The following is a 27,270-nucleotide window of genomic DNA, read 5'->3' as shown; positions in this document are numbered from 1 at the left end:
AGTACCGGTCAGGAGATCTTTCGAATTCTTTGGTGGTGTGTTTTTTCTTTTTAGGCCAAGGTAGTGTAAACTCTTTTTCTCGATTTATCCTGGTCATCCCATGTTTTGTCGTCAGCAAAATTGTAACTGTGGTGATTGCTCCACTGGGTTTTCAGGAAATTCAGACCGCCGATGTTGTAGCCGACCTCTGTGTTGGTCTGCCTGAGCATGGTCCTGAGCTGATTACGTAAGTCGTCCAACTCCTTGCGCAACTCTTCGTCCTTCTGGCTCACAAGCTCCATCGAGTTGGACCGGATCACAAAGAACAGCGTGCGGCAGATGACCGAGATCGAGGTCAGGTTCTTGTTGAAGTTTGCGCCAGCCGTCCAAACACGAATGAAACGTAGCAGCTTCACCGTGTACGAAAATGGTAGCACAATCAGCGCGTCGTCAAGTTGCGACGGCTTGATCTTGGTGAGAACGTCCAACACGTACTGCTCTGGCAACACGTTCAATGCCTGCAAAATGGGGTTTCGGGTCGGCTGAACAGGCTGTTTGGCCGACCTTTTGAGCTTGAAAGCCTGTAGGTCCCGCTCGTACTGCTGGGTCTCTTCCAGCTCCTTGGTAGCAAGATCTAGAGCCTCCATCAGTTTCTCACCAGCCTTGAGCGTCTCCATCGTCTGTTTCGACACCTTGGCCACCTCGTCTTCGTCTTCGTCTTCGTTCACTGCCCTGTCGCCTTTTAACGAGTCAAGCAATTCTTCCTCGTACTGCTCGTCCATCTCCTTTTCACGCTCTTCCTCAATGAAAACCTGGTCGTCTGTTTCTTCCCATATTCTAATACTGTGATCGTGCGAGACAGACACCATGAACTCGCCAGAGTTACTGACGGCAAGATTCCAGACCTCAGAGTGGTGCGCAGCCAGCTTCTGGATGTTTTCGAATTTTATGCCATCCCAGTACTTCACCATCCCATCCTTGGAACAACTGAAGAAATTCTTGGATTCTGGAATGAATTTGACTTTCATTATTGCATCTTGGTGCCCGAAAATCGACTTGTGACAATCTCCAAAGTCCAGTCCCCAGATCCTAATATTCTTATCTGCGGAAGACGTGATAATCAGTTTCGAGTCAAACGAGATATCAATTGAAAGCACAGGAAGCTTGTGTCCGTACAAACTGAGGAAGAACTTCAGCGTGTCGAAAAAGAAGATTTTGACGGTGTTATCCAAAAGGGCAACAGCCAGGTACTTGGAGTCCGGAGAAACCTTCACACTGAGCACGTCGTCGCTCACCTCCAATGTTCTGGTGTGGTTTAATTGTAAACGGTTGACGTACTTGCTGACAGTTCCCGGAACAAGCTCTTTCTCCACCTGGATTTCCCAGAATTTGACCGTTTTATCAGCAGAACCGGTGATGATCGTCTTTCCGTCCGGAGTGAGGTCGATCGACCACACTGCCTTGCTGTTGTGCACGTCTTCCAGCGAGTGGAGAACCGTGGACGTGGCAAGGTCTAAAAGTCTCAAGGCACCCTCCTTGGTTCCTATCACCACCAAAGCTCCTCCGGGAAGAAAGCAAGCCGACAAAACATAGCCAATTTTCTCAATTGTTCTGATACAAGACTTGGTTTTTATATTCCACACTTTGAGCTCGTTGTTAGAACCAGTGACAAGCAACTTGTCGTCGTCAGAAATGTCAACAGCCCTGATATCTTGTCTATGTCCCAAGTTGTATAGAGAGTATTTCGCCTCACTTATTTTGTCCACTGGGTTGTGTTTGCGCACTGCTTCCGGAACAGGAATATGGTAGTAGACAACAGCATTGTTCGTCAGCGTGACCACCACATCGAGCTTTCGGCTGCTTGTGAGGGCCCATGTGGTGGAGCGAACTTTAGATTTTTCTGTGTGAATCGTCGTGAAAGGAGCAATCAACATATTGACCTTGGCATCATCCAATGCGCGCTGGATCTCCTCCGAACTCATGCCTTTCTCCTTCAATCTAGCCTGTCTCTTGGCCGAGGCTTTGCTGATCTCCTTCTCCGCTCTGAGACGGAAAAACTCAACCGTCCTGTCTGTGTTGGAGGCAAAGAAAAATTCTCCTTGGTTCGTGATTGTGAACCCTATTTCTGTGCATCTGCTCTTGCTTTGCTTGTCGTAAATTCCCTGTTCAATGAGTTTTTTGTCCTCTTGAGATAAATCGATCTTCCAGAATTTTAGTTGAGTGTCCATGCCTGCTGTAATGCAAAGTTCTTTGGTGGTACTGAGTCCCAAAGCCCAGCATTCACCCGTGTGCGCCACATGGGTCTCTATACATTGCTGTGACTTCAGATCCCAAAGCTTTATTAGACCATCCTTGGAGGTGCTGATTAGCCAGTCTTCCATTTCGTCGATGTTGGTGTTCTCTGGCTCATACAGAAGACTGAACCCGGTGATTTGATCTTTATGTCCTTTCAGCTTGAAAAGACCCGTTTCTCCAACCAGGTCCCACACGATTATCGTGGTGTCTTTGGATCCCGAAATAAGGCGTGTTCCCGAACGGTCGAATCGGAGCATCGAAATGGCAGACTTGTGGCCCGAAAAATTGATTATCACAGAGCTCGAGGTCAGATCCCAAACTTTGATGGTGCCGTCGCTATATCCCACAGCCAGGATGTTCGAGCGCGGCTCGTGCTCAAGCCTCACCACATGTGCTGGTGCCGATTGTGTTGACGAGTCTAGCGCTCCTGGATTGGCACCATCTCGCAGTCTTTTGATGAGCTCTCCGGTTTTGATATCCCAGACCAAAATGTCCTCCAACCCCCCCGTGATGACCTGTCCCACAGATTTCCGTGCAATGTCGTTACCAATAAACACAGTGTTGGACTGGGAGGCAATGACACCCATCCAGCCGGCCTGCTCGTAACGCTGATACGACTTCACCATACTTGAATCTGATCAATATTTTTTTCAAATTTTTCCTCTTCTAACAAACACCCGTGCACCAGAAAAGTAGATCACGAGTCCAGGAGCCAGTCGTGGAACGAGTCCATGAGCACGGGCCACGATTGCGACTCGTCATAGTTCGAAAGCTTGTTGTCCTCATAGTATGTTTTGAGAAACGGATACAGCATGTTCCACTGATCTTTGGTGATGCCCTTGTGATCTGTTTCTCGAAGAAACCTGACGAACGTCTCCAATTCTGGTTTATAGGTTTCTGGCAACATTAGATTCCAGTACTCTACAGCAGTCTCTGTTGGGACGTTGCGCTCGTTTTTTTCGAGAATGAATTTGTAGGTGAATTGGTAGACCTTTTTGAAATACTCTTCATCCTCTGCCAGCTTGACTGCCAGTTCATTTCTCACATAGTCGCTCATTTTCTCGATGGTGTTACACTTGACTTTCGACCAGTTGGTCACAAACGGTTCTTCTTTGAACACTCCAACGGACGGACACTCCAAGAACTCTGCCAACGCTAGCATGGCTATGTCTTCAGGCTCGTATCCCAAATCGGAGATGTACCGCACCGTGCCATCGATGCCAATATAGGCTTTTCCCAGAGCGTCTGGCAATGGCTCCTTATATTGATCAAAGATCTCCTTGACCTTGGGGTCAATCTTGACTGTCACCTTTTCCTTCTTAACATTTTTTGCCAGCTGCGGGTTCACGAAGAAGTCGTTGATGGCGTGTGTAAGCTTCTGTTGGTTTCTCTGAAGGAAAAAGGCAGCGACCTCCTCTGAGTCAGTTCCTGTAACCTCCAAAAACTTCTTGACTGTAGCGGGTCTGACAGACATGTTGATCCAGCTTTATATATATTTTTTTTTTTGTTTATTTGATGTCTTTTTGATGCCTTTGTCCTTGAACGCGCAGAACTTTTTGGAGGTTTTCACTCCTTCGTCAGCAAATGTGCTGTCTCTAGAACAAGAGGATCCTTCATCAAATAGCTCGCAAGTTTTGGACTGGATTGCGGAAGTCCTGGACGTCCAAAATGCTGATCTGGAGGAGCCACCGCTGAGGGTACGCAACTCGCTCCGTAACATCGGGACTGGCAACGAAATCTTATTTGACGGGCTTATGAGACTACTGAGATTCCACTTGAACAACCAGGGGAGACAGCTTGCGCGATCAATGGCCAAGTCCCCGACGACATCCAACGTCCCCAGTTTATTCGAGTGGATTGTCAATGTAAGACAAAAAACAATGTACTTTGCGTCGCTTACTGCCTTGGTTGCCGATCAAACCAGACTTGTGACACGCTGTATCAACGCTATTTTCCAGACAACGGCATTGGATCCCGTTGTTTTTGCCAGTCTTCGTGAATGGTACGACAACGGACTCTTTTCAGACCAGAGCTTGATGTCCCATGAACAGCTGGTAGAAACCGCGAAGATACTCACTCAAATAGAACTCGGCGATGAATTGACTCAGATGGTTATCGAGTTATTTAAAAACCGGATCAAGCTACACGTACAGACCAAATGCTCAGGAGTCTGGAATAGACCTGTGCTCCAAGATCTCTCGAACTGGACCCACCAGATTCTTGTTCCAAAGCTCGGCGATATTCTGCCGTGTTGCAATCTTTCGTCTTTGGACGCGTTAGTCAAGAATGAGCTGGTAAAGCTAAGGGTCGGCGAGAGCTTTGACATAGTGGTCGACTATCCGGATTCCACCTTTGCTCTTCAGGAACTTCGTGCTTGCATGTCAACCGCAGAGCAGAATGCCCAACTAGTGAACTCATTCATCCATTTGTCAAGGAAGAGGTTACTTCATGCTGGCGTGAACACCATCGACATTATCAAATGCTACATTTCAACCATTCGGTCATTTTTGATCATCGATCATCGTGGCGTCTTGCTGGATAAAGTGTGCAGACCCATCAGGGCGTATCTCAGGGATAGAGAAGACACGATTGAGCGTATCGTGTTTGCGCTGCTCGATACGTCAACCGACAATAAACTGATTGAGCTTGCCATTGAACTGCGTCAGTCAGACAAGAAGAAACATCTCACTCACGAGATGGAGCGGGATCTGGATTGGACTCCTGATCCGGTCGATGCTTTACCTGATTTCCGTAAGGGAGTGGTGGAAGATGTGGTGGAATCACTGATATCAATTTTCGACTCAAAAGACGTGTTCATGAGTGAACTAACCAAGGTTTTCTCCGAACAGCTGCTTCGTATCACAAACTACGATGTTCGGGAAGTCTATGGCAAGCTCCAGCTGCTGAAATCGAGATTCGGCAACTCAGAGTTTGGGTCTTTGGACGTTATGATGAAAGACGTCATTCAAAGTCGCAAGCTGGACAAGCTCATCAGTTCAGATAAAGTGCACGCATCCATCATTTCACATATGTATTGGCCGGAATTGCCAGAAGAGAAATTCAAATTACCTGAAGAGATCCAGAGCTATTTGCAAGACTACGAAGAGGAATTCAAGAATAAGAAAAAAGGACGCAAACTCACCATCTTCCCGTCTCTTACCTATGTGGACATTGATGTTGAGATTGGCAATCAAATGAGAAATTTCAAAGTTTCTGCCGATAAGGCTTCTATTCTATATTCCTTTCTAGATATGCCCAAAGGCAGCGAGGTGAAACTCGCTATAATTTGCATGAAGCTCCAAATGTCACTGAAGCTGGTCAGTGAGGGACTGACCTTTTGGGTTAAACAAGGAGTTTTGAAAGACTGCGGGATAAACACCTACAAAATTAACGAGTGATCATTTCAGTTCCATTGCTATGATTTTTTCCACTGTTTTCAACACCTCGTCGCTGAACTCGTTCATCTGGTCATAATGTGGTTGCGAGAACCGCTCATTGAGGGCCTCGTCAAGCAGATGTCTCATTTTCGTGATCAGGACTGCGTTTTTGCACCATGTTCTTATAGGTAGCCACTGTCCCATGACAACACCTGGAGATGGTTTGCCGGACGAGACGGTACTAAGATCGTACGATATCGAACCACCAAATAGCAGGACCGCTAGAATAGAAACGGGCGTCACGTCTTTGATGTAAAGCTTGGTTGTGGTGTGCGACGCTCCGTAAGTGACGAAATGAGAGGTCAAATTATTGGACTCTGTAGGTGTGAAAACGACGTTGCCGTTCTCGTCCTCCACAAGCGGCTCTCCACCTGACCCAGCTGAGTTTTTAACGCTAAACAGCGTTGATGAGGGGTGGAGAAAAGCTCGGGTAGCAGGAAGCTGGTCGTCATGATTTTTGATGTATTTTTCGTTCCTGATCCAGAACTTAATACTCTTTGCGTCGGGGTCTAGGGAAATCGATCCAGCAACGCTTGCCATGTATTTGGGATCTGGATATTGTACTCTTGCGATTTGGGGGTACGCCGAAGAGCATATCAATGAGCTGAGTATCTGGTAATTAGCCGAGTTTTTGTTGAGAATAATCGAGGATTTGGATCTCAGATAGTCCATGGGGATGAAGCCAAGATCTTGCAAGGCAGAAATGTACTGCGTTCTTGTCGACTGGATTTCGTTCATGGTCAAATAGGACAGATAATTCTCCTCCAGCCAGCGGCGTTGATTTCTGGGATCCAAGTTCTGGTACTCATTGAAAGCGTTCAGAATAGCAATGAAGTCTCCGTAGCCTTTGGCGAATTTGTTCTGGACTCTTTTCACCTCATCGCGGTTCTCCATTCTCACCATGAATGGGTTTCCTGTCACTCCGATGGCTGCTAGAGTGAGACAGCTATCCAGACATTTGAAAAGAACGCCAAAAAGAAGCAGCTTGCCAGACTTTAGGTCTGTTGGCAGCGTTGACAAATACGATCCCAGTTTTGTCAAGTTATCGTTGTGCAACGCGCCCATTTCTGTCAGCAGCTGTTTGGAGCTTTCGACATTTTCCACGTCTGGCGGGTCCAGACCCAACTTCAGGAAATCGTGGACGTTTTTGATGCCCATGGACTTGACCACCAGGTACAAATTCTCCAGTCTTGTGCGCTTGATCTCAGGAATAGGGTGTTTGCGCATTGTCTTGGTCTCTGTTTCCTTGGTGAAGAGCTTGTAGCAGAACCCGTTTTGGATACGTCCTGCCCTTCCTCGTCTCTGTCCACATTCTGCTTGCGAGGCCCAGGACTCCACCAGTTTTGTCGAGTTAGAAGCCGAGTCAAAATGGACGCTTTTCACCCTTCCAGTGTCAATCACCACCACAGCGTCAGGAATCGTGATAGACGTCTCCGCAACATTTGTGGAAGCAACAACCTTTCTCTTCCCTTGAGGAGGAGGTCTGAAAATCCGTTTCTGGTCCTTGGAGCTGAGCGCAGAGTGCAGAGGCAGTGTCCAGAAAGGACCATTTATTTTCGCCAGACACTTGCTGATTTCCATCACTCCAGGCAAGAAGATCAGTATGGATCCGTTGTTTGACTGTGCGCGCAGGTCGGCGTCAATTTTCTCCACCAACGCGGCAATCAGGTCGTAATTGATATTTCCCAGCTCGAAATATTTTGAGTCGGCCTTTGGCTGGATTTCGTCTCCGTTTCTCATTGTCACTGTAAATTGCAAATCTTCTAGAATATCATTCAGATAGTAATCCTGAATAGGGAACGTCCTGCCCTCTATGTGGACGTGAGAAACCCCGGACTCAAAGTACTTGTCAAACACGGAAATGTCAATGGTGGCAGACATCAGCACCACCTTGAGCTTTGGGTACATTTTAAGGATTTTTTTCAGGATAATCAGCAAGAAGTCTCCATCCACAGATCGCTCGTGCACCTCGTCAACAAAGATGTAGCCCAGGTTCTCGAAAAGCGTGTTGTTTGCGTCTTTGTTGCTGACAATTCCTTGGATCATCCTCAGCAGAACTCCTGTTGTGACAAATGTGATTCGAGTGTCTTTGGATGTTTTGTTTTCGCCCCTAATTATGTATCCGACCTCGCTGCCACATGTGCTGACTCGTTCGTCCGAAATTCTGTCCGCCAGCCCAATGGTAGAAATTCTCCTTGGCTGAGTGCAAATTATGTTGGTGGAGAAATCGTTTTGGCTATTGAGCTGGTCCAAGATAAATTGCACAATCTGTGTGGACTTTCCTGAACCAGTTTCTCCAGTGATGAGACAGATACGGTTGCTGTTAATGACAGAAACAAGCTGCTCTTTTTTCTGCCACGCAGGCAGCTTGGCACGCTTTCCAACCATCTCTTTATATTCGGATAGTTGGATTCTGGCCGCGTAGTCGCTGGAGAGACGATTCAGGTCTCTGGAGATTTTTGGGCGCTGCCGCTTGACGTTCTTGAACGACGAAGTGCTCTCGGTCGGCCGGCGTTCTCTTTTGACGGTAGCTTTCACCAGGGGACCCGGATTTTCAACGATCTGAAGAATGTTCTGCTCCAACCACTCAATGCAGTTGAAGATCATCGGCATGCCAAGAACGTTGTTCTCCACAATGTAAAACAGGAGTCTTGTGATGATGGATATTTTGATGTAGTTGGCTAATTTGTAGGAGCTGTTTTTCACCACCAAATGCAGGCCCGGGAAAGATTGGGGATAGTTGGGGCTTTTGTAAACCTTTAGCGCGAGAAGACCTTCGTCAATTCCCTCTGGATGCAGGGAGACTTCAGCCATGTTCTCCTTTAATCGCTTTACTTTTTCGTCTCCGTAAATGGCTACCAGTCCGTCGAGTTCCTCCTGCCAGATTTCAGCCGAGTCCGGTTCTTGAGCGTCGGTCTCAAAGTCAATAAGCGTAGACGTCAGATATGCCCCTAAAAGGATTTCGTCGTATCCACAGGCGCTAATGGCCGTCTCTATTTGGTTCACACTGAACCCTCCCTCTCTGAGTCTCTTGACAATATTCTCCTTTTTAAAGTCTTTGCTAATAGTTAGCTCAACGTTCGAGTCCTTGCTGTCCTTCACAAAAAGAGGCGGAAGATCGTCTTCGGGAATATGGAAAATGAGCCACTCTAAAGCGTCGGTAAACGTATTTGTATACTTCAGAGACTCTGCAACGTGCAATTTCCTGAACCCTAGTGCTTCCAACGCTTTGGCATCAACTTTGGAGTTTTCACCCTCAATCTGCTCTTCCGACCATCCAATGTGGTGCCGGATACAGTCCTCGACCAAGGCCCTTATTTCTGGCCTTAGATCAATAAAAACAGTATTATCCCATACTTTTCTAGGAAACCGCATCTGATCAGAAACATATTTCTCCGTTCTGGAAACCTGCGGCTGCGGTTTACTGACGCCAATGGAGATTACTGGCTTCTTATTTTTCAGATCTGCTTGTCTTCGTGCTTCCTGATCTTTTTGTCTTTTCTCCTGCATTTTGCGCTGCTCAAGAATCATGCTGAAGGGGTCTGAGCAGTATTCGCGTTTGGCTTTTTCTGGGTCTTGCTTGACGAGGTTTTTCCTCTCGGCTTCCAAGTCTGCCCACAGCTGCTTGTGATTAGTCGGTAACACCATGTGGATATTTTTATCGGACGCGATGCGATGCAAAGCATAGGTGGCAGCGTAATGTCGAGCTTCCAGAGCAGTCTCTTGGGGTTTGATCACTTGACTTGGAACCATTCGGACTTCTATCGTTTCCTGGGTTTTTGGATTTTTCCACGCAAGCTTGGCAATGCCAATAAATCCATCTTTGGTCTTCTTCATGTCATATTCGACTTTCTGCCACTTTTGTTTCTGACAATGCTCATGGAGTAGTGATCCCGGAAGCTTGCCTGTCCAGCTCGACGATTGCGCCACGGCAGACCGACCGGCCTTGCGCGTAGCAGCATCTATGGGGCCCTTCTTGCCCGTCTCCCCGGAAGGCGTCTCTTTCGGCGGGGGAGTCTGTGTCTGCTTGGACTTCTTTTTGGCCATAAAATCGAAGGTGTGAGGAGTCCAAATTTTTATTTATTTTCAAAATCGTGAAGCGCATAAAAGAGACTTACTGTTCAAGGATGATGAAGGGCACAAGGGGGAGGAAACGATTTTGGTGAAAGTTCAGGATTTTGCCTCAGTCGAGAAACTCAAAAAATCCACTTATAAGTCTTGCGAACGGCTCATCCCAGTGCGTTTCAGCCAGGAGATCCGGACCCTTTGAGCAGTATACGCTCATAACCCTCTTGGCAGATAAGAAGCATGTTTTTTTCTCTAAAATACTCAAGCAAGTTTTAGTATTTTGACATGAAATGGTTTGGGAACATATAAATCCAGACAAAGCGCATGTGGCGTATGCCGTTTTAGCGGTATTCTCGTCCTTTTTCTCGCTTTGCTCGCTATTTATAAAGGAAAGACTGTATATTGGTGAGGCCTCTGTGGCCACAATATACGGTCTCATAGTTGGTCCGCATTGTTTGGACTGGTTCAACCCTTCCTCGTGGGGTAACGAGGACTACATAACTCTGGAAATCAGCAGAGTCATTTTGTGCATCGAAATAGTGGCTGTCGCCGTAGAGCTTCCAAAGAAATACATCCTGAAGCACTGGCTCGGGGTGTTCCTGCTTCTGATCCCTGTGATGACCATCGGATGGCTGGTTATAGGACTGTTCATATGGCTCATCATCCCCGGGCTACACTACGGATACGGTCTGTTGATATCCGCCTGCATCACTGCCACAGATCCTGTTCTTGCACAGGCAGTTGTTGGTAAGGGTAAGTTTGCAAGAAGAGTGCCCGCCCATCTGCGGAATCTTCTCACCGCCGAGTCCGCATGCAACGACGGCGTGTCTGTGCCGTTTGTCTACCTTGCAGTCAACATCATTATCCACGGCTCGAACGCGGGGGCCATCGCGCGTGATTGGATCACAGTCACGGTTCTTTACGAGTGTCTTTTTGGCTGCATTCTAGGCGGGATCATTGGATTCCTTGGACGCAAACTTATCCAGTATGCTGAAGAAAAAGACCTTATTGATAGAGAGTCGTTCCTGGCGTTCTACGTTATGCTTGCGCTCCTGTGCGCAGGTTTTGGAGCCATACTTGGTGTCGACGATCTACTGGCTTCTTTTGCCGCCGGCGCTACTTTTGCCTGGGACGGTCGTTTCACCGAGCGTACAGAAGAGTCGCACGTCTCCTCGGTCATTGACTTATTGCTCAACTTGGCCTACTTCGTCTACTTCGGCACCGTTATCCCGTGGGAGCAATTTAATAATAAATCGCTCGGCCTCGACTGGTGGAGACTCGTGTGCATTGCGATCGTGGTGATATTTTTGAGACGGATCCCGGCAGTGCTGGCGATCAAGCCGTTCAGTCCCGATATCAAAAACTGGAAAGAGGCCCTGTTTGTGGGCCATTTTGGTCCAATTGGCGTGGGTGCTGTTTTTGCATCTATCCTGGCCATTGGCGATTTGGAGGCCCATGTCCTGCACCTTGAACACGGCCCCACCGCCCAATATCCAGACGTGGAAGAGTACCATCAGCTAATCAGAATCATTTGGCCGACTGTTTGTTTTTTGGTGCTCAGCAGTATCATAGTGCACGGTTCCTCTGTTGCTGTGATGACCTTAGGCCGCCATCTGCAAACAATGACGTTCACCATGACGCTGACAAAGGTGGAGACCGACGGCGGAGGATGGATCTCGAGACTTCCAAAGCTGGAAAAAAGCGGCACCTCCTTCTCAATCAAAAGAATTGATACCATGGCTCCCTCCGAGGCAAGCCACGACAACGGGCCATTGGAGAAGACGTACACCAGTGACTCGACTAATGTGGATGCCGGCGACACTACGGCCTCTGCTAAACCAGCAGGAGTTGCAAAGAGACGCAAGCAAAAGAAAAAAATGCATAGGAAAATCAGAGAAAAGCGAAGGGCCCCTCCTGCCGTGGAGACGTTGGATCTTGGAAAAAACAACACTCAGGCCCAGCCTACTAAAGAGAGTTCAGACCAGAGTCTGACCACCCGTCTTGAGGTAGAGGAGGTTGACCGGTCTGACCAGTCCAGCGAACACGGCGAACAAATTATGGGTCCTCCTCTGATGAAGATCACATCGCCAAGAATGGCGGAATTGCAAAGAGACTTTGAACTCACCGACGATGATATACAACCAGTTGAGATAGACGGAGAGCTAAAAATTCCAACTTATGGTTATAGAGACGGTACACAGCTCATTATTGAGGACCAGCACGGAGAAATAATGCACACGTTTACTGCACCACGCGCAGAATCAGACGATCAGAAGAGCTTGCATAGTCTGCACAGTTTAAGCACGTTGAAGAGCCGACTCGCCGACCTGCAAAGGAAAAAACGCAGTCGGACGAATGACGGAGAAGAAATCCAGATCGAGGACTTTTCGCGCCCAGAAGAGAAAATAGATCAATTGGTGAACAAGACCGACGCAGACCACAAAATGCTTTTGGGCCAGAAGGTCAAACGTGACAAGAACAATAAACCTCACGCTTCACAAAGATACCATGGTTTCCGCATTGACGATAACATCCTGATCGAAAACGCTGACGGAGAGGTTGTGGGAAGATTCAAAATTAACCAAAAGAAGAAACCTGCAGCTGCAAAAGCAGACACCCTCGACAAGGCATTGAAGATGGTTGGACTGTTGAAGGAAAAAGCCGGAGACCTTGAGCAAAGTCAAGTCTCGAACGACGACTTGATTCCAACGGATGCCGGGCCGCAGGACAAAAAGCTAGAGAACAAGCTGAAAAAATTCCTTACTGCAGACTCCCGTAAAGTCACTGTGAGTTCTCCACCTTCGTCATCGCAGAAAAATACAGACTCATCAACGGGTTCCGACTCGTCCAACGGCACAGACAGCTATAACCAGGAGGAGTCCGAGGTGGAGCGTGCGAGACGTCTGGCTGCGCTGGCCTCGTCCTCCAGAGACCCGGACGACGAGGAGGACGAGCCTGCCACCAAATTATAAAGCGCATAATATACATACATGTTTACGTAAGGCACCACTAGGGTGTATAAAATTTTCTAGTCGAATACGGACCACACTCTGCATGTGCATAACCAATATGGTAAAGACGAATTTCCTTTAAAAACCGGGATTTTCGCCTGATTGTTGGCAGCAATGGATCTCTGGAGACGCGACGAAGACGGCTGTGTGTCTGACAACGACTATGACGGCGAACACTGGGGAGCACGTATCAGTGCTGTCTTTGTTGTTCTGGTGGCTTCTGCCTTTGGAGCATACTTCCCAATTTTGTCTTCTAGATATTCCTTTATTAGACTTCCTTCATGGTGTTTTTTCATTGCAAAATACTTTGGATCTGGAGTGATTGTGGCCACCTCGCTCATACATCTTCTGGAGCCGGCCAGTGACGCTTTGGGAAACGAATGTTTGGGAGACCCGTTCACTGCCTACCCGATGGCTTTTGGCATCTGTTTGATTACCTTGATGGTGATGTTTTTCGCAGAGCTTATGGCTTACAAGTGGATGGAGGCTAACGTCGCAGGCATGGACGCTGGCCATGAGCACAACCACTCTCACTTCGGTGAAACCGACCTGTTTGTCAAGAAGACCAACGAAGAGGACGTGAAGAGCGAGCTCGAGCCAGCGTACGAAAGAGAGACCCAGGTGCCGTCTTGTGGTGCTCCGAATGGCAACAACACCGCTATTTTGGACATGTCTCCTCGCCACTACCAGCATGCCAAGGAACACCAAGACCCAGAGGTTATTGGCACCCTTGCCGAGGACCAAACTAAAGAATACTACTATGGACAGCTACTCAACGTTTTCGTTCTGGAGTTTGGTGTCGTCTTCCACTCTGTCTTTGTTGGTTTGACTTTGGCCGTGTCTGGTGATGAATTTGTGAACCTTTACATCGTTGTCGTTTTCCACCAGCTGTTCGAGGGACTGGGTCTGGGAAGCAGAATTGCTATGGTCAATTGGGACAAGAAGAGAATCCTCACTCCATGGCTGCTCGCTGGTGCGTATGGTATTTGTACGCCAATTGCCATTGCTATTGGTCTTGGAGTGCGCAAGAGCTACCCACCAAACTCTCGTAGAGCTCTCATCACCAATGGTGTCTTCGACTCGATTTCGGCAGGAATCCTGCTCTATACTGGTCTTATAGAGCTGATGGCCCACGAATTCCTCTTTAGCGACGAGTTCAGAGGCAAAAAGAACATTAAGAAGATGGTTCTCGCTTACGTGGTCATGTGCGTGGGAGCAGGACTGATGGCATTGCTCGGAAAATGGGCATAATTTGTAACTATTTGATGTGAATAAAGTCACGTACAATATTCTTTTTGACAATCATGCCAAGGATGCAGATATAGTATGCAAGAGAGAAATATGCACATGCTACTCCGAGCACCGAACACCACACACCAAACATACAGGTTATACTATAATATCTTTCTAGTTCCAATACGTAAAATACACTAGTACAACTTTTTTTTATGGTCACGTGATTCAGGTGATTCAAGTGTTCATGTAGGTGGATGGATCGACTCCCTCGGCAGGGAACTCTTGAATCTTGACGTCAAACCGCTCCTGAATCTTGTTCAGGATCTCCTGGTCCTGCTCGTTCGACACGAACGACACAGACAAACCCTTGGTACCAAATCTACCAGCTCTGCCAACTCTGTGAAGGTATTGATCAGCCTCACTTGGCAAGTCGTAGTTAATAGCCAAGTTGATTCTCTCGATATCAATACCTCTCCCGAAAACATCGGTCGACACACAGATTCTCTTATTGTACTCTTTGAACAGCTTGTATCTCGCAATTCTCTCCTCCTGAGGAATACCAGAGTGGACGACAATGGATGGGAAATTAGAGTCGCACAGTAGCTTGTTCAATGCGGTAGCTCTCTTTGTCGACTTGACGAAGATGATGACCTGGTTGAACTCCAAGGAGTCTAGAAGCTCGGCCAGTTTCAGATTCTTCTTCTCCTCCGGCAGGTTGATGTAGTATTGTTGCAAACCGTGCAGAGTGAGTTTCTTCTCGTCATCAACGTAGATCTCTAATGGGTTCTTCATGAACTTTTTGCAGATTGGTCTGATCTCCTGCGACAGCGTAGCCGAGAACATCATCACCTGTTTCTGGAAAGGCGTGGCTCTGAAGACCTCCTGAACATCTCTTCTCATGTCAACTTGTTCGAGAACCTGGTCACATTCGTCGATAACGAAATTCTTCACGTTGTTCAGTCTGATCAGCTTGTCTCTGACCAGGGCGTTTAATCTACCAGGCGTACCAACAACAATGTGTGGACACGTGTCTTTATTCTTCAGTTTTTCAGCATCCTGTTTGATGTTAACACCTCCGTAAAACACTTCAGTCTTGACCTCAGGCATATACTTGGAGAATCTGGCGTACTCGTTCTTGATTTGGTAGGCCAGTTCTCTGGTGTGACAGATGACAACCGTGGAGATCTCACCAGGTGTAGGGTCCAGTTGCTGTAAGGTGGACAACACGAAAACAGCAGTCTTACCAAGACCAGACTTGGCCTGACAAAGAACGTCATTACCAAGAATGGACTGAGGAATACAAGCTTGTTGAACTGGGATTGTTAGTTGCAACCTAAAGTCTCGCACTTACCTTCGGAAGGGTGTTCAAAACCACAATCAGCAATGGCTCTCAGAAGCTCAGGCTTCAACAAGAAGTCTCTGAAACCAGTGGTGTGGATTCCGACATAAGAACCCTTTTTGTCTGCTTCTTCCTTTCCCTCGTCGCCAGCGGCAGCCTGTTGAGCTGGCTGCACGTTGATTTCTTCGGAATCGGAGTAGTCCAATAATTCTTCTTCTCCCTCGGCAGACATGTTGTAATGGTTTTCTCAAGAAATGGTTTTGCCATTTGGTGTTCGTCGACCAAATTGGAAAAACTTTAGGCAGGGTAACCGTGACACGTAAACTAGGTGAATTTTTGATTTGAATATTATTTGTGCCATCATGTCCACTGAGTACGAGAAGATATACTTGAATCAGTCGAAACAGGCTGGCAGAATGCGTATTGCCGATTCTGGTCTGGGATGGAAGGCGCAGGCTGCCCCTGGATCCACCGTGAAGTCCACTCCGTTTCTCTTGCCCAGTGACGAAATCTCCAGTGCTCACTGGTCCAGGGGGTCTCGTGGCTGGGAATTGCGCATAGACACCAAGAACAAGGGAGTTGTGATGCTCGACGGGTTTGACCAGCAGGACTTGAACGGCCTGAAGAACGAATTGCAGAGAAATTTCAGCGTCCAGCTCGAAGTCAGGGAACACTCATTGCGTGGATGGAATTGGGGAAAGACTCAGCTCACGAGAAACGAGCTAATTTTCAACGTCAACAACAGGCCCGCTTTTGAAATCCCGTACTCAGACATCACCAACAGTAATTTGAGCAGGAAGAACGAAGTTACGGTGGAAATGAACCTGGGCGAAAAACACGAACCAGAACGTACCGGAGACGAATTGGTGGAGATGAAACTGTATATTCCAGGAACTCTGTCAGAAGATGAAGAGGAGGGCGAAGATGGCGAGAAAAACGAGGCATCGGAGCCAAGATCGCTCGCTCAAGTGTTCAGCGACCAGCTCAGAGAAAAGGCCGACGTTGGCCAAGTCACGGGCGAAGCAATTGTCTCTTTCGAAGAAATCCTGTTTCTCACTCCAAGGGGCCGTTACGACGTGGACATGTACGATACGTTCATGCGTCTCAGAGGTAAGACGTACGACTACAAGCTACAATACTCGCAAATCCAGAGAATATTCTCGTTACCAAAACTGTATCAGTTGAACCACTTGATTGTGCTTCAAGTTGATCCTCCATTGAGACAAGGACAAACCAGATACTCATTCTTGACTATTCAAGTGTCTTCCGAAGAAGAAATCGAGGTCGAGCTGAACCTGGACGACGAGGAGTACGAAAGCAAGTACAAAGAGCGACTCAACAAAACCTACAATAACAACACCTACATGGTGATGACCAGTATACTGAAGGGATTTACCGAAAGACGTGTCGTGGTTCCTGGCAACTTCATGTCCAAAGATTCACAGGTTGCGATTTCTTGCTCGCTAAAGGCCAACGAGGGACAGCTCTATCCGCTGGAGAAATGCTTGCTATTTGTCACTAAGCCTACAGTTCTGATTCCCTACTCGGAGATCACCAACATTGTGTTCTCGAGAATCGGTTCCGGCACGGGTGCGTCGAGAACTTTTGATATGGAAGTGAACCTGCGTAATGGAGCACGCTCGCACAGCTTTGGGAACATGGACCGAGGAGAACAAACGCTCCTTGAAAACTTCTTCAAGAGCAAGAACCTCAAGGTTAGAAACGACGAGAAGGTTGCACAGGAAATGTTGGCATCTGCTATGGCGGAATCCGATGGTGACAGCGACATGGACATGGGTTCTGCCGACGACGACGAGTCCCCAGACGAGGACTTCAAGGACGAGGACATGTCTGGCTCTGATGTTGCAGAGGAGTTTGATTCTGATGCAAGCGTCAGCGAGGATGGAGAAGACGACGAACCGAAGAAGAAAAAGCCAAAAAACGACTAAGAGTATAAATTAATCTGTAATTATCAAGCTCATTGTAACACATTTTTGGCGAGCTCCCCTCGAGCAGCTAGTTCGTGATCGATCTCTTGGAGAAGGAGTTTGTTATTGAGCTTCCGAATCTCCAGCGACTTACGCGTTCCCGGCTTGTAGTCTGCGTTCTGCTCGAATTTGAGCACCAGACCGGTGATCCGGCCAACGTCGGGGAAGGTGTGATTGAGAATGCGGCTTTTGATGGAAATTAGCTCGATAGTCGAAAGAATGCGAAGGTCTCTGTGGTCGGAAGTGCGGCTGTATGCGGGACTCAGCGAAGGGATCGGAATGGGGATAGCGTTGGACCTGGGGGTGCCTTGCTTCTGCTGCTTCTCGTGACCAGGGTCATGTGACTTGGTCCTTGCCAGCACGGGGGCATCGCGTTTTTCGGCTTCCTCACTGATAGGATCCAGGGGTGTGCGAGCCACCGCCATCGAGTGGCGTCTTGAGCGTTTGGATTTTGGTTTCGGCTTATCCGTGCGAAATTCTGCCAAGTTCGAGACGCTTGGTAGCTTGTATACTTTTTTCAGCAGCTCGTATTTCTGCTTGTGCTCCTGCATTTTTTTGATCTTGGGAGCCATTTCCTTCTCCAGTTCCCGGATAACTGCCTTCACCAGCAGCTTGTCTCTGTATTCCAGAGCCTGGGCCATTTTTTGGTACACCGAGTCCTGCTCTGCCTCCGTGTTAACGTCTGGGAAGCTGTCCCAATTTTCGTCTAAACGCAGGCCTTCCGATGTGCGATTGTAGAGTAGCTCGACACTGCCACCAAACTCCGGTTCGCCGTCGTCTATGGCTGGAAGGTCGAACTCATTTATAAGTGAGTCCTCGAAGTCCTCCTTCAGGCTATCGCTGGAAAGCTGTTTGGTAGGCCTTTTCCTTGGGGTGTCAGCCATACGAGTCTGGCGATTGAGCTACGAGCATTTATAGTTGAGACTGATTTACATTTTAGCTTGTCAATGTGACGAGTAACGTATTTGAAAAAGACGCTCGGCAGGCCGATTTCGAGCCGCTTCTTTTTTTTCACTATGGCGCACAAGACAATTAATCACAGCTGACAGGAGATCGGATTAGGCAAGGACGCCAAAATTGATTTACGGTCGTGTGACCTGGAAAGCAAAAAGCTATGCAAAGTCCGCTGAGTTATCGAGCATAATTAAGAAATATGGCGGAACTGGTGACGTTCAAATCGCTAAGATACTGCAGCGCGATAAGACGTTTTGACAAGCACAATCGCTTACTATGAGCTCGCTCTTGGCGGCGACCATTCAACACTTGTGAATATTGTACCCCGGTGCGGCTGCCCACGTGGTTGAAAACTCAAGGTGAAAAATAGCTAAGACAATAGAGGGGGTGCGCGAACAATAGGTTGCGGCCCAGTGTCTTACAGGAACAGTATTGTTCGGAGCTCCAATGTAATTAATCGCTGAACGGGATCTCTCACAGACGTAAGAGTCTGCCCGCATGTACCACAGAAGAAGCTATATAAATAACCGGTCTTTGGTTCTTACCTTAAAAAAGCGCGATACAAAATTGCATCTCCCAAAGTGTTCTGAATTAAATCTTGGCATAAAAGTCTCTCGCTAACGCATTTCTGCAAATCTCATTATCCTATTTTATTTCTGATAAGAATTTCACCTTTGGTTACGGTCAGCAAGTAGATGAAGTTCGGCGACGAATTCAACGACCGATCAGTTTCCAAATGGAGGAACTACAACATTGACTACAACGACATCAAGCGCAAAATCAAAGAAGCCACAACTGCAATCAAGGACTCGAGCTCAAGCCTCTCGGACAAGTCAAATGACACCAACGGCACTGGAGACACCGCATTTTCTAGATTCTCGGCGACTTCTGCACAGGACAAGAAGACAAGGAAGCATCTGAAGCAATTGTTCAAGGCGTTCAAGGAACAGATTGAGTTCACCTCTTTATTTGTCAATTCTAAGTACGGCGAAATATCCAGAAGAATTCTCGCCACTAAAAGTCTACTCAATAATTTCATCAATTCGACGCTCGACTCGGACAGCAATCCTAGCGCGATACAGCAGCGTCTCCAAAGGAGACGTCTGATGCTCATTCAGAAAGAGCTGGAAATTGTCTCGGGCGAGCTACAAGATCTTTCCAGGTTTATTCTCTTGCAGAAAATTGCAGTGAAGAAGCTTTTCAAAAAATTCATCAAACACAGCGATTATCCTCACAAACAGGAGCTTGTGGACAAGATCACCACCGAATGCCTTAATGGGAACCCAAACTCGTTTGTCAATTTGTATCTCAACGATGCGGCTCTGGAGCTGACATTGATGTTTGACGTGATCAACAATTACCGTGCCAATCAGACACAGGTCGATTCTAGCGTTAGGAACGATCGCAAACAGTCATTCGCCACTGTGGATTCCTTCGGTCTGTCCTCGCTCACTGATGGCCGGTCAAAAGACTTTATATATTCAAGAGCCACCACTTTTGACCTCATCTCACACAAAAAAGGGTCCGTGTGTCAGAGATTTTGGGTTCATAAGGACAATCTAGACGAGATGAAGTTCAAGCTGCTGAGTGGCTTCAAGCTGATTTCTGACGATTCAGGTATCATGGACGAAGAACACGAACAGGAGGGTCTAGTCCGGCAATACGAAAATCAACGATTGTCGGAGCAGAACTCTTCAGTCCATCTCAAACACACACGCTCCGAACTCGATCTCACAGAGCATGCCGAAGATCCTGAGACGACATTCCACCCAGATACCAAAGTCGTTTCCATTTGGCTCAACAATCTTGATGATCCTTTGGTGACGTCTCAAAACGGTGTTGGATTCCTTTCCACGTCAGACAACTTTCTTTCCGGGGGAGTGGTGGCACAGATCCACAACACGCAGTATCCAAACTCCAAGCGGGCCGAAAGGCCGCTTCTGATCTCACCTATTGGTGGTCTTCACCAGTTTGCCATGACCAGCCTGAGCGACTCGCTTATCCATTCTTTATTTAGTCCGTCGAAGCTGCCTGTGGAGGTGTTCAAAAACAAGGTCTTGAAAGAATGGTGTGAGTCTGGGCTCTTCGGAAACCCCAAGATGGCTCAGCTGTCGCTTGACTGGTGCATCGACAAGAAAATGGCTCCTTTGGCCAAAGTTGCTGTCAACAGACTTCGATTCATCAGCGTGACTGAAATCGAGACATCTCCCAAAGTAGAGTGCTACATCACTTTAGACAGCGACATTCAGGTTTCCAAAATTACATCGCAGAAGGACGTCAATTTTCATATGCCAGAAGAAAGTATCTCCTTCCCTCACTCGATTCTTGAAATCAAATACGATTCCCCTCTCAAAGTCCTTCCATCCGCTGTGCAGTCTCTTATCAACTCTCATCTTGTTTACAGAGTGGACAATCTTAATTTCTCACTGAATAATTACCTGCTATCTAAGTTTTACCAGGACTCTCTCACAGACGAAGCCATGTTGGAATATGTCGCACCTTGGTTCGATGACCTACAAAACAAGGATATCCGCAAACTTCCATCAATCGCAAAGAAGGTGTCTGAGGAGCCCCCTAAACAGTCATCGCCCCAGGGTATATTGTTGAACAAATATGAAGCACAGTTGCAGCAACAGCAAGAACTTCAACAACAACTATTAGAAGGCAAAAGGTACTGGAACGAGTTTGATGACGGCAGCGACCCGGACGATGACCAGGGATACTATGTTGACGACGACGAATATGAGTACTCGGACTCAAGAACACCGTTTGGCAATTTTCTCGGCCTCGGGTTCTTGACGTCCTCGAGAGTGGAAGCTATTTTGAACTTGTCAAATAGAATCTCGAGCAAACTCATGCATATCATCAACTCGTTCAAGCATGAGGAGTCTTCTCCTCTGCTCCCAGCACACCAGGATAGACCGCACTTTTATAAATCAGTGATCAACGGAACGTCTCCGTTGGAGAACGACACAGAATCCGACACAGACAACAGTGACCACAAGTTGTTTATTCACCGGTACAGTAAACAAGCTGAAAACGAGCGTTCGTACCGTCGACGCCAGCCATCTCTTGTTTACGGTGAAGCTAGATCAAATGACCTGCTGGCCCAGGTAAATCATGATCGCATTTTGTCGTTCCTTTATCTCACTGCGATGCTGGTATCTTTCCTCACGACCGGTGTTGGACTGGGAGTCATTTTCTCGACCCTGGAATCCAGGGATGATCTGGGACAAACAAGTGGAATGATCCTGCTGCTTTGTTTCGGCATGGGTTGTCTGGTATTGAGTCTTATCCTTAGCGGGGTCTCTGTGTGTCTCCTTATGACTCGTTACAGCAATGCCCCAATGTGGCATCAGGCCTCCGTTTACTCCAGCCTCATCATTGTCACAATACTGTTCATTATATCTTTAGTTTCATGTCTTTAGAATCCAGCATTCACCTCATCAGCTTATGTCCAAACTTCTCCTGCGTGTATTCGGGACCAAATTCGTGGTACTCCTGCTTGGTAACGGCCACTTTATCGAAAGCGCCTTTTTCAAAGAATCTCTGCGCAGCGTGCCATCCAAAATCGGCATAGTCGCCCTCCCAGTTGTACACTCTGACCTCGTCGTCGACGGGAATCTCCTTGTTGAGCTCGTTAATCAGTCTTTCCTTGAACCCTGCGAGGTTACACGTTCCGCCAGTGATGGCCACATTTGCACATAGTAATGGGCGCAGAAGCTCAGGAACGGACTTCAGTGACTCCTGTATTGTTAAAATTAGTCCTGCCTTGTGAACACCACTGATTTCTGGCTGAAATAGCACTTCCGGCACAGCAAAACGCTCGTCGTATAATTTGAGAATCTGCTGGTTCTCGCGCACAGCGGACGACATATCCTTATCTGAAACTGCGTATCCAGCCATTGTCGTCTTGTAATCCGGCAAGACGTAATTTGTAGAAATGTTGTTTGGCTCGTCAATCAATTGCTTCGGCTTTAATTTCTTCAATTTTTCGATCCTTGCTAGCGCCGCATAGTAGTCATCCGTCACATAGCAAGCTGCTTTTTTGATGTTGTTAACAAGCACAGGCTCATCTGTCACGTTGTAGTGCCTGAAGGAAATCACCTCTCGCAAATATCCATTGATGAATCGTCCAGCGATGGGCATCTTCTTCACAGCTTTCCAGTACGGCAGGCCATTGATCATCGGGACAACATATGTTGCGTCGAAGCCACAGTCCACCACAAGCTGGAAGTCGTTGTATCCATCGTTGTGTGTCATCCAGGGAATCACAGAGGCCACGGATCCACGGTAAAGAGATCCCACTCCGTATTCCTCAAAGAGCACCTGGTCCGTATTATTCTGAAACCTGGAGTACGTGACGGGCGTCTCGCAGTAAACGAGATTGGCGCCATTCAATACATCCTCATTTTTGTAGTGTTTCAAAAACGATGAGTCCCATATCTGTCTCTCAATGGTCCATTGATACAACTGACCATGTTCAATTGGTCTTTTGAATTGTATACCCGACTGATCAATTGCACCCACGGAATTAAGGATATCTCCCAGATGCACCTCTTTATCGTTCGTCCGCACTAAGCAGTTCGGTACGTGATAGGGCTTTTCCTGGCCTGTGTGTCCTAGCTTTACTTCGTAGGACCCGTTATCTATAATAAAATTCATGAAAGGCTACAGAAAAAAACTATTTTTTTTGCGCTTTATTATGCTCAAGAAACCACTCAAACCAGTTTCAAGGGCATGTCTAGAATGTCGACAGCGACACCTCAAGTGTGACGGAATAGAGCCAGTGTGCACGCGATGCAAAAAATTAGGGAAAGAGTGCTTCTTCGTCAAGAGCAACCGTGGTGGCTCGAGAAAGAAAGGAGTAAGCACTAAGAAGCAGAGGGTAAAGCTAGAGCCCGAGATCGATATCGTTCTGCCCTGTGGAAAGATGGCAGACCAGGTGGATTGCGATCAAAGATGTCGTTCGGGAAAAGCAAAAGATCTACTTCCATGTGCTCGTCATGAAGACGTTGACTTTTACCCCAAGTTCAACTCGTCCAAAGACAAATCTGTACTCAATATTCTGTTCGATGAGAAGTATTTGACTACACCAGACCAGTATTACATCACCCCCACGTTGACCAAAAATCTCAATGTCGAGACAATCATCAGCAACTATTATACAAGGTTTCATTACTGCCATCCCTTCATGCCGCAAAAAGATGACATCAGAGAGTATTTGGACAGCATCCCACATAAGTTTGACATTCTACTGGCGATGAAGCTCATTGGAGATGGCCAAACACAGACCACCTACGCAAAAGATGTGGAGACGGTAAACTACCTAGTGACCACCATACTTGACTATTCAAAGCAAGTTGGACGCGACTTCGTCACCTTGCAGTCTGTGCTGTTGCTCGCTATGGCATCGCATATATCTTCTTTGCATGATATTAGTCATAGTTTGTTGCAATGTGTCGTTTCTCTTGCCCTGGAGCTTGAACTCAATACGGTTGACCGCGATGCAGTGCCCGAAGTGTTTATGGACGTAAATGGGTTTGTCACCGAAAGAGACCCGAGAACGAATGGACATCCGGATGTCATTCAAAAATTGCTCTCGACCCCTCGAACATCAAAAATATCTCGCACTGTCATGGAAAACACCGCGAGACGAACGTTCTGGGAATTGTACTTTTTTGACACGATAAGTGGCACTGCTTCCGGCAGGACGACTTCGACCCTTTCAACGAAAACGGTGCTTACCCTGTTTCCCAAGGATATTCCTCAGAAGGTGTTCGATTTCAAAAGCCGAGCAGAATGCTGTAAATTAGTGAATGACTCTATCAAGCTTAATATGGCCATTCAAGACGACAAAGATTACAAAAAGGATCTACAGCACATGAAGGCTGCAATTGGCAACTGGGACCTGCGAATTGAAGATCCAGACTCGTACAACTCGCCATACCTGGTCAACTCCAGCGGATTCGTTAATGAAGGTGTTCACCAAGCTGTCATGCTTGTGAATTACGCTAAAATTTTCATGCACAGGCCGTTCTCCTATCTCTGGCGGACAGATGTTACCAGGAAGACGAAAGATGGAGAAGATGACGGCAAAGAGCCGCATCTCGAAGCTCCAGCAAGGCACGAAGCAGATTCGCGAAAAATCATCGAGACGCGGAGAACGATTGATTCTGCTTCGTCTGTGGTTAAACTGCTCTTAGACACCAACCCGGCCAAAATTCTGGACAGAACGCCGTTCTTTGCTTGTTCGTTGGCGTTCTCATGTCTGGTTCACCTGAGCGCATACTCCTGGGTTGAGACAAGTCTTTCTGCCGTGGATAAGAATTCTAAAGGACTCTCTTTGTTACGCGATAGTGTCAGTGCAGACGAGCTGGAGACGTACACCGAGTACATCAAGCTTGAACTAGGTGGAATTTTTCAAATATCCAGACACTGGGCATTATCCTCCAAACTTGTCCAGCATATCAAAGATACTTTGAAAAAAGTGTCACCAAAATTATTTGTCAAAGTGCAGGCAAGCTTGCCTGAGTCGCATGCGCATGTGGAGGTGGATCCCCTGGATCGTGAAAATCCCGTGGTCCCTGAAGAAAAATCAGCCACGTCTAATAGCAGCGACAGCAACAATTTTCCTACAACTCCATTTTACGACCTACCAGTTGACGAAATCGACTTCAATCAATACGAGGCAGGATTCATGGATCTGCCTTTAGAAGGGCCGGAACCCGACACCGGCTGTGGCTGGGTCGACAAAAGCGGTTTCGAATTCGAAGATTTTCTTGTTCAATAGGATTATTTATGCATTTCTGGAAAGCGGAGCAACCAGATCCAACGACCGGTTCAGAATACCTTCTATTCTGCCACGCAGAGCTCCCGACGCGCAGGCGACCTCGAATGTGGAGTAGTCGATTTTGGCCGAGTTCTTGCCTATTTGAATCGTTCCGCATTGCTTCTCTACGTCATGTTTGAACGAGTCCCCGAACTGGGCATATAAGAGTTTGGATATTTTTTCAAGACGAGCTTCGCGTGAATACTCGTCTGGGACGTCTTCCTCTTGTTTGACGCCATGGTCGTGACTGTGTGCTTTGGATGATATCTTCACTGATGCAGGCGAAGAGTCACAGCTCATCAGAATGGCAAGCACAGAGTCCGCTATAGTGTCGTCAACCATGCCCGAGTTCCATTCCACAGTGGCAGTTGACTCCTTGCTCTCCAGTGTGATCTTGACTGCGCTCATCACCTTCACCACATACTCATCGTCTTCATCGACCAACTCTTGAATATAGCCGAACATTTGTGTCAATTGCCATTTGATAAGACTTTTGGTAGCTGTGCACCTTAGCGATTGTCTTTGTCTGACAACAGTAGTAGTCAATCCTGCAAACTCTCTGAGATCTTCGATTTTGAGCAAGCTCAAATCAAAGTTCTTCTGCACCAACACACCGTTAATTGTGTCATGTTCTTTGGGAATAGAGGTGGCCAGCTGGCCCATCACCTTCGCCACTTTGATTCCCTCAAAGCTCAGTGAGAGTTTGCTGCTGTTTCTTGGATTGTAAACTTTGATTTCGTTTTCCGTGCCTTTGAACTTTTGGTATTTCGACAATAGCGCAGATTTGAGTCTACCCATCTGGTTTGTTTCTCCGTGAACCAAAATAATGGCCTTCGGATTCACCAGCTCGATGAATTTGGAATTCTGTTCGTAGTCAACGTGCGCAGCAAATGATATCTCTTCTATGTTGATTTTTCGCGGTATCATAACGTCTGGGTTTATTATTGACGGAATCTCACTAGGCTCAGTGAGCAATATTTTGGCCATCGTTCCCTCGACAGAGTAACCGGTCAAGATGCACGCATTACGAGGATCGGGACTCCATTTTTCCAGTATTTTTCGAGAAATACCGTTTTGCAGCATACCTGGCGAAGCGATAAGCACAGACGAGTCCAAATCGTTGATTCTCTCTATGTTAGTGATGTTTTTGATGTACTTGAAATGAAACGGATTCTGGTTGGTCTCTGTGAATTTTTTTCTGATGCTGTCGTTCATCATGTTAACATACCGCTGGTAAACGGCCATACATTTCTTTGCCAGGTCGGAAGCATAATAAATTGGAACATTTTGTAATTCTGGGTTGTTTTGCCAGTACTCGTCCAATATGAGCAAAATCTCCTGCGCCCGACCAAGAGCAAACACAGGTAGCAAGCACCTGCCTCCCTGCTGAATAGTTGAATGTATCACGTGGGTGAGCTTGGCTTCTCTTTCCACTCTAGGAACGTGCGTAGCGGTGCCGAAGGTCGACTCTGTGATCAGCAGATCCGGTCTGGATGGGGGAAGCTCGGCAGAGCTTAAATGCCTATCTTCTTCTCTTGAATAATCTCCAGTAAACAGGAATTTGAGACCTCCAAGCTCGACAAAGAACATGGCTGCTCCTAAAACGTGGCCGGCATGGTAAGCTGTGAATCTGATACCCTCGACCTCAATTGTGGAGTGGTAATCGATTGTTTCGATGCGGTCAAGAGATTCGTTCAGATCCTCGTCAGTATACAGAAAATTCGCAGAGTTTTCATCGTTGTCGTCGGCAATACTGGTCACCCTCACAAAATCGTTCAGAAGCCACTTGTAGATCGCCTTGGTGGGATATGTCATGAAAACACGGCCTTTGAAATTTGTGTGCTGCATGACATACGGCAGAGATGCCGCATGGTCCAAGTGGAAGTGACTAATGAGCAAAACATCGACTTTGGAAAGGTCAAAGTCGTCATAGAAAGGCAGCGACTCTGCGCCCGAGAACGCTGGATGCACGCCGGCATCAAGCATCACGACCTTGCCCTTATACTCTACAATGTGGCAGGAGCGCCCAACCTCGTTTCCTCCGCCCAAACAATAAAAGTTGAGTTCTTCTGACATGCTTGAAAACAGGAATTGGTAATTATGTATTTAACGAAAAAAAAATAATCTTTCT

General features: G+C 47.2%; 14 protein-coding genes across 14 annotated transcripts; 7 read left to right on the top strand and 7 right to left on the bottom strand.

Moving 5' to 3' along the window:
- Positions 1-50: 50 nt before the first annotated feature.
- On the bottom strand, positions 51-2,900 carry KL928_003333 (uncharacterized protein; the record flags this gene model as incomplete). Its single annotated transcript, XM_043203909.1, has 1 exon — positions 51-2,900. One exon carries the CDS (start codon positions 2,898-2,900, stop codon positions 51-53), a length of 2,850 nt encoding a protein of 949 aa, XP_043059586.1.
- Positions 2,901-2,971: 71 nt separating this feature from the next.
- Positions 2,972-3,748, bottom strand: KL928_003332 (uncharacterized protein; the record flags this gene model as incomplete). The annotated part of the gene is made up of 1 exon (XM_043203908.1): positions 2,972-3,748. The coding sequence occupies one exon, from the start codon at positions 3,746-3,748 to the stop codon at positions 2,972-2,974; it is 777 nt and encodes a 258-aa protein (XP_043059585.1).
- A 52-nt stretch (positions 3,749-3,800) lies between these two features.
- KL928_003331 (uncharacterized protein) lies at positions 3,801-4,816 on the top strand (the record flags this gene model as incomplete). Its single annotated transcript, XM_043203907.1, has 2 exons — positions 3,801-4,522; positions 4,603-4,816. The coding sequence occupies 2 exons, from the start codon at positions 3,801-3,803 to the stop codon at positions 4,814-4,816; spliced, it is 936 nt and encodes a 311-aa protein (XP_043059584.1).
- Positions 4,817-4,970: 154 nt separating this feature from the next.
- KL928_003330 (uncharacterized protein) lies at positions 4,971-5,665 on the top strand (the record flags this gene model as incomplete). Its single annotated transcript, XM_043203906.1, has 2 exons — positions 4,971-5,578; positions 5,638-5,665. The coding sequence occupies 2 exons, from the start codon at positions 4,971-4,973 to the stop codon at positions 5,663-5,665; spliced, it is 636 nt and encodes a 211-aa protein (XP_043059583.1).
- Positions 5,666-5,672: 7 nt separating this feature from the next.
- KL928_003329 (uncharacterized protein) lies at positions 5,673-9,758 on the bottom strand (the record flags this gene model as incomplete). Its single annotated transcript, XM_043203904.1, has 1 exon — positions 5,673-9,758. One exon carries the CDS (start codon positions 9,756-9,758, stop codon positions 5,673-5,675), a length of 4,086 nt encoding a protein of 1,361 aa, XP_043059582.1.
- Positions 9,759-10,069: 311 nt separating this feature from the next.
- Positions 10,070-12,751, top strand: KL928_003328 (uncharacterized protein; the record flags this gene model as incomplete). The annotated part of the gene is made up of 1 exon (XM_043203903.1): positions 10,070-12,751. The coding sequence occupies one exon, from the start codon at positions 10,070-10,072 to the stop codon at positions 12,749-12,751; it is 2,682 nt and encodes an 893-aa protein (XP_043059581.1).
- A 153-nt stretch (positions 12,752-12,904) lies between these two features.
- Positions 12,905-14,041, top strand: KL928_003327 (uncharacterized protein; the record flags this gene model as incomplete). The annotated part of the gene is made up of 1 exon (XM_043203902.1): positions 12,905-14,041. The coding sequence occupies one exon, from the start codon at positions 12,905-12,907 to the stop codon at positions 14,039-14,041; it is 1,137 nt and encodes a 378-aa protein (XP_043059580.1).
- A 219-nt stretch (positions 14,042-14,260) lies between these two features.
- KL928_003326 (uncharacterized protein) lies at positions 14,261-15,597 on the bottom strand (the record flags this gene model as incomplete). The annotated part of the gene is made up of 2 exons (XM_043203901.1): positions 14,261-15,339; positions 15,402-15,597. The coding sequence occupies 2 exons, from the start codon at positions 15,595-15,597 to the stop codon at positions 14,261-14,263; spliced, it is 1,275 nt and encodes a 424-aa protein (XP_043059579.1).
- Positions 15,598-15,727: 130 nt separating this feature from the next.
- On the top strand, positions 15,728-17,314 carry KL928_003325 (uncharacterized protein; the record flags this gene model as incomplete). Its single annotated transcript, XM_043203900.1, has 1 exon — positions 15,728-17,314. One exon carries the CDS (start codon positions 15,728-15,730, stop codon positions 17,312-17,314), a length of 1,587 nt encoding a protein of 528 aa, XP_043059578.1.
- Positions 17,315-17,343: 29 nt separating this feature from the next.
- Positions 17,344-18,237, bottom strand: KL928_003324 (uncharacterized protein; the record flags this gene model as incomplete). Its single annotated transcript, XM_043203899.1, has 1 exon — positions 17,344-18,237. The coding sequence occupies one exon, from the start codon at positions 18,235-18,237 to the stop codon at positions 17,344-17,346; it is 894 nt and encodes a 297-aa protein (XP_043059577.1).
- Positions 18,238-19,002: 765 nt separating this feature from the next.
- On the top strand, positions 19,003-21,735 carry KL928_003323 (uncharacterized protein; the record flags this gene model as incomplete). Its single annotated transcript, XM_043203898.1, has 1 exon — positions 19,003-21,735. The coding sequence occupies one exon, from the start codon at positions 19,003-19,005 to the stop codon at positions 21,733-21,735; it is 2,733 nt and encodes a 910-aa protein (XP_043059576.1).
- Positions 21,736-21,745: 10 nt separating this feature from the next.
- On the bottom strand, positions 21,746-22,972 carry KL928_003322 (uncharacterized protein; the record flags this gene model as incomplete). Its single annotated transcript, XM_043203897.1, has 1 exon — positions 21,746-22,972. One exon carries the CDS (start codon positions 22,970-22,972, stop codon positions 21,746-21,748), a length of 1,227 nt encoding a protein of 408 aa, XP_043059575.1.
- Positions 22,973-23,012: 40 nt separating this feature from the next.
- KL928_003321 (uncharacterized protein) lies at positions 23,013-25,100 on the top strand (the record flags this gene model as incomplete). Its single annotated transcript, XM_043203896.1, has 1 exon — positions 23,013-25,100. One exon carries the CDS (start codon positions 23,013-23,015, stop codon positions 25,098-25,100), a length of 2,088 nt encoding a protein of 695 aa, XP_043059574.1.
- A 6-nt stretch (positions 25,101-25,106) lies between these two features.
- KL928_003320 (uncharacterized protein) lies at positions 25,107-27,215 on the bottom strand (the record flags this gene model as incomplete). The annotated part of the gene is made up of 1 exon (XM_043203895.1): positions 25,107-27,215. The coding sequence occupies one exon, from the start codon at positions 27,213-27,215 to the stop codon at positions 25,107-25,109; it is 2,109 nt and encodes a 702-aa protein (XP_043059573.1).
- Positions 27,216-27,270: the final 55 nt, after the last annotated feature.

The sequence above is a fragment of the Ogataea angusta genome (assembly GCF_019207475.1).
Source record: "Ogataea angusta isolate 61-244 chromosome Unknown 61-244_NODE_6_length_652341_cov_89.526226, whole genome shotgun sequence".
Lineage (NCBI taxonomy): Eukaryota > Fungi > Ascomycota > Pichiomycetes > Pichiales > Pichiaceae > Ogataea > Ogataea angusta.
This window is presented reverse-complemented; position numbering and strand designations above follow the sequence as displayed.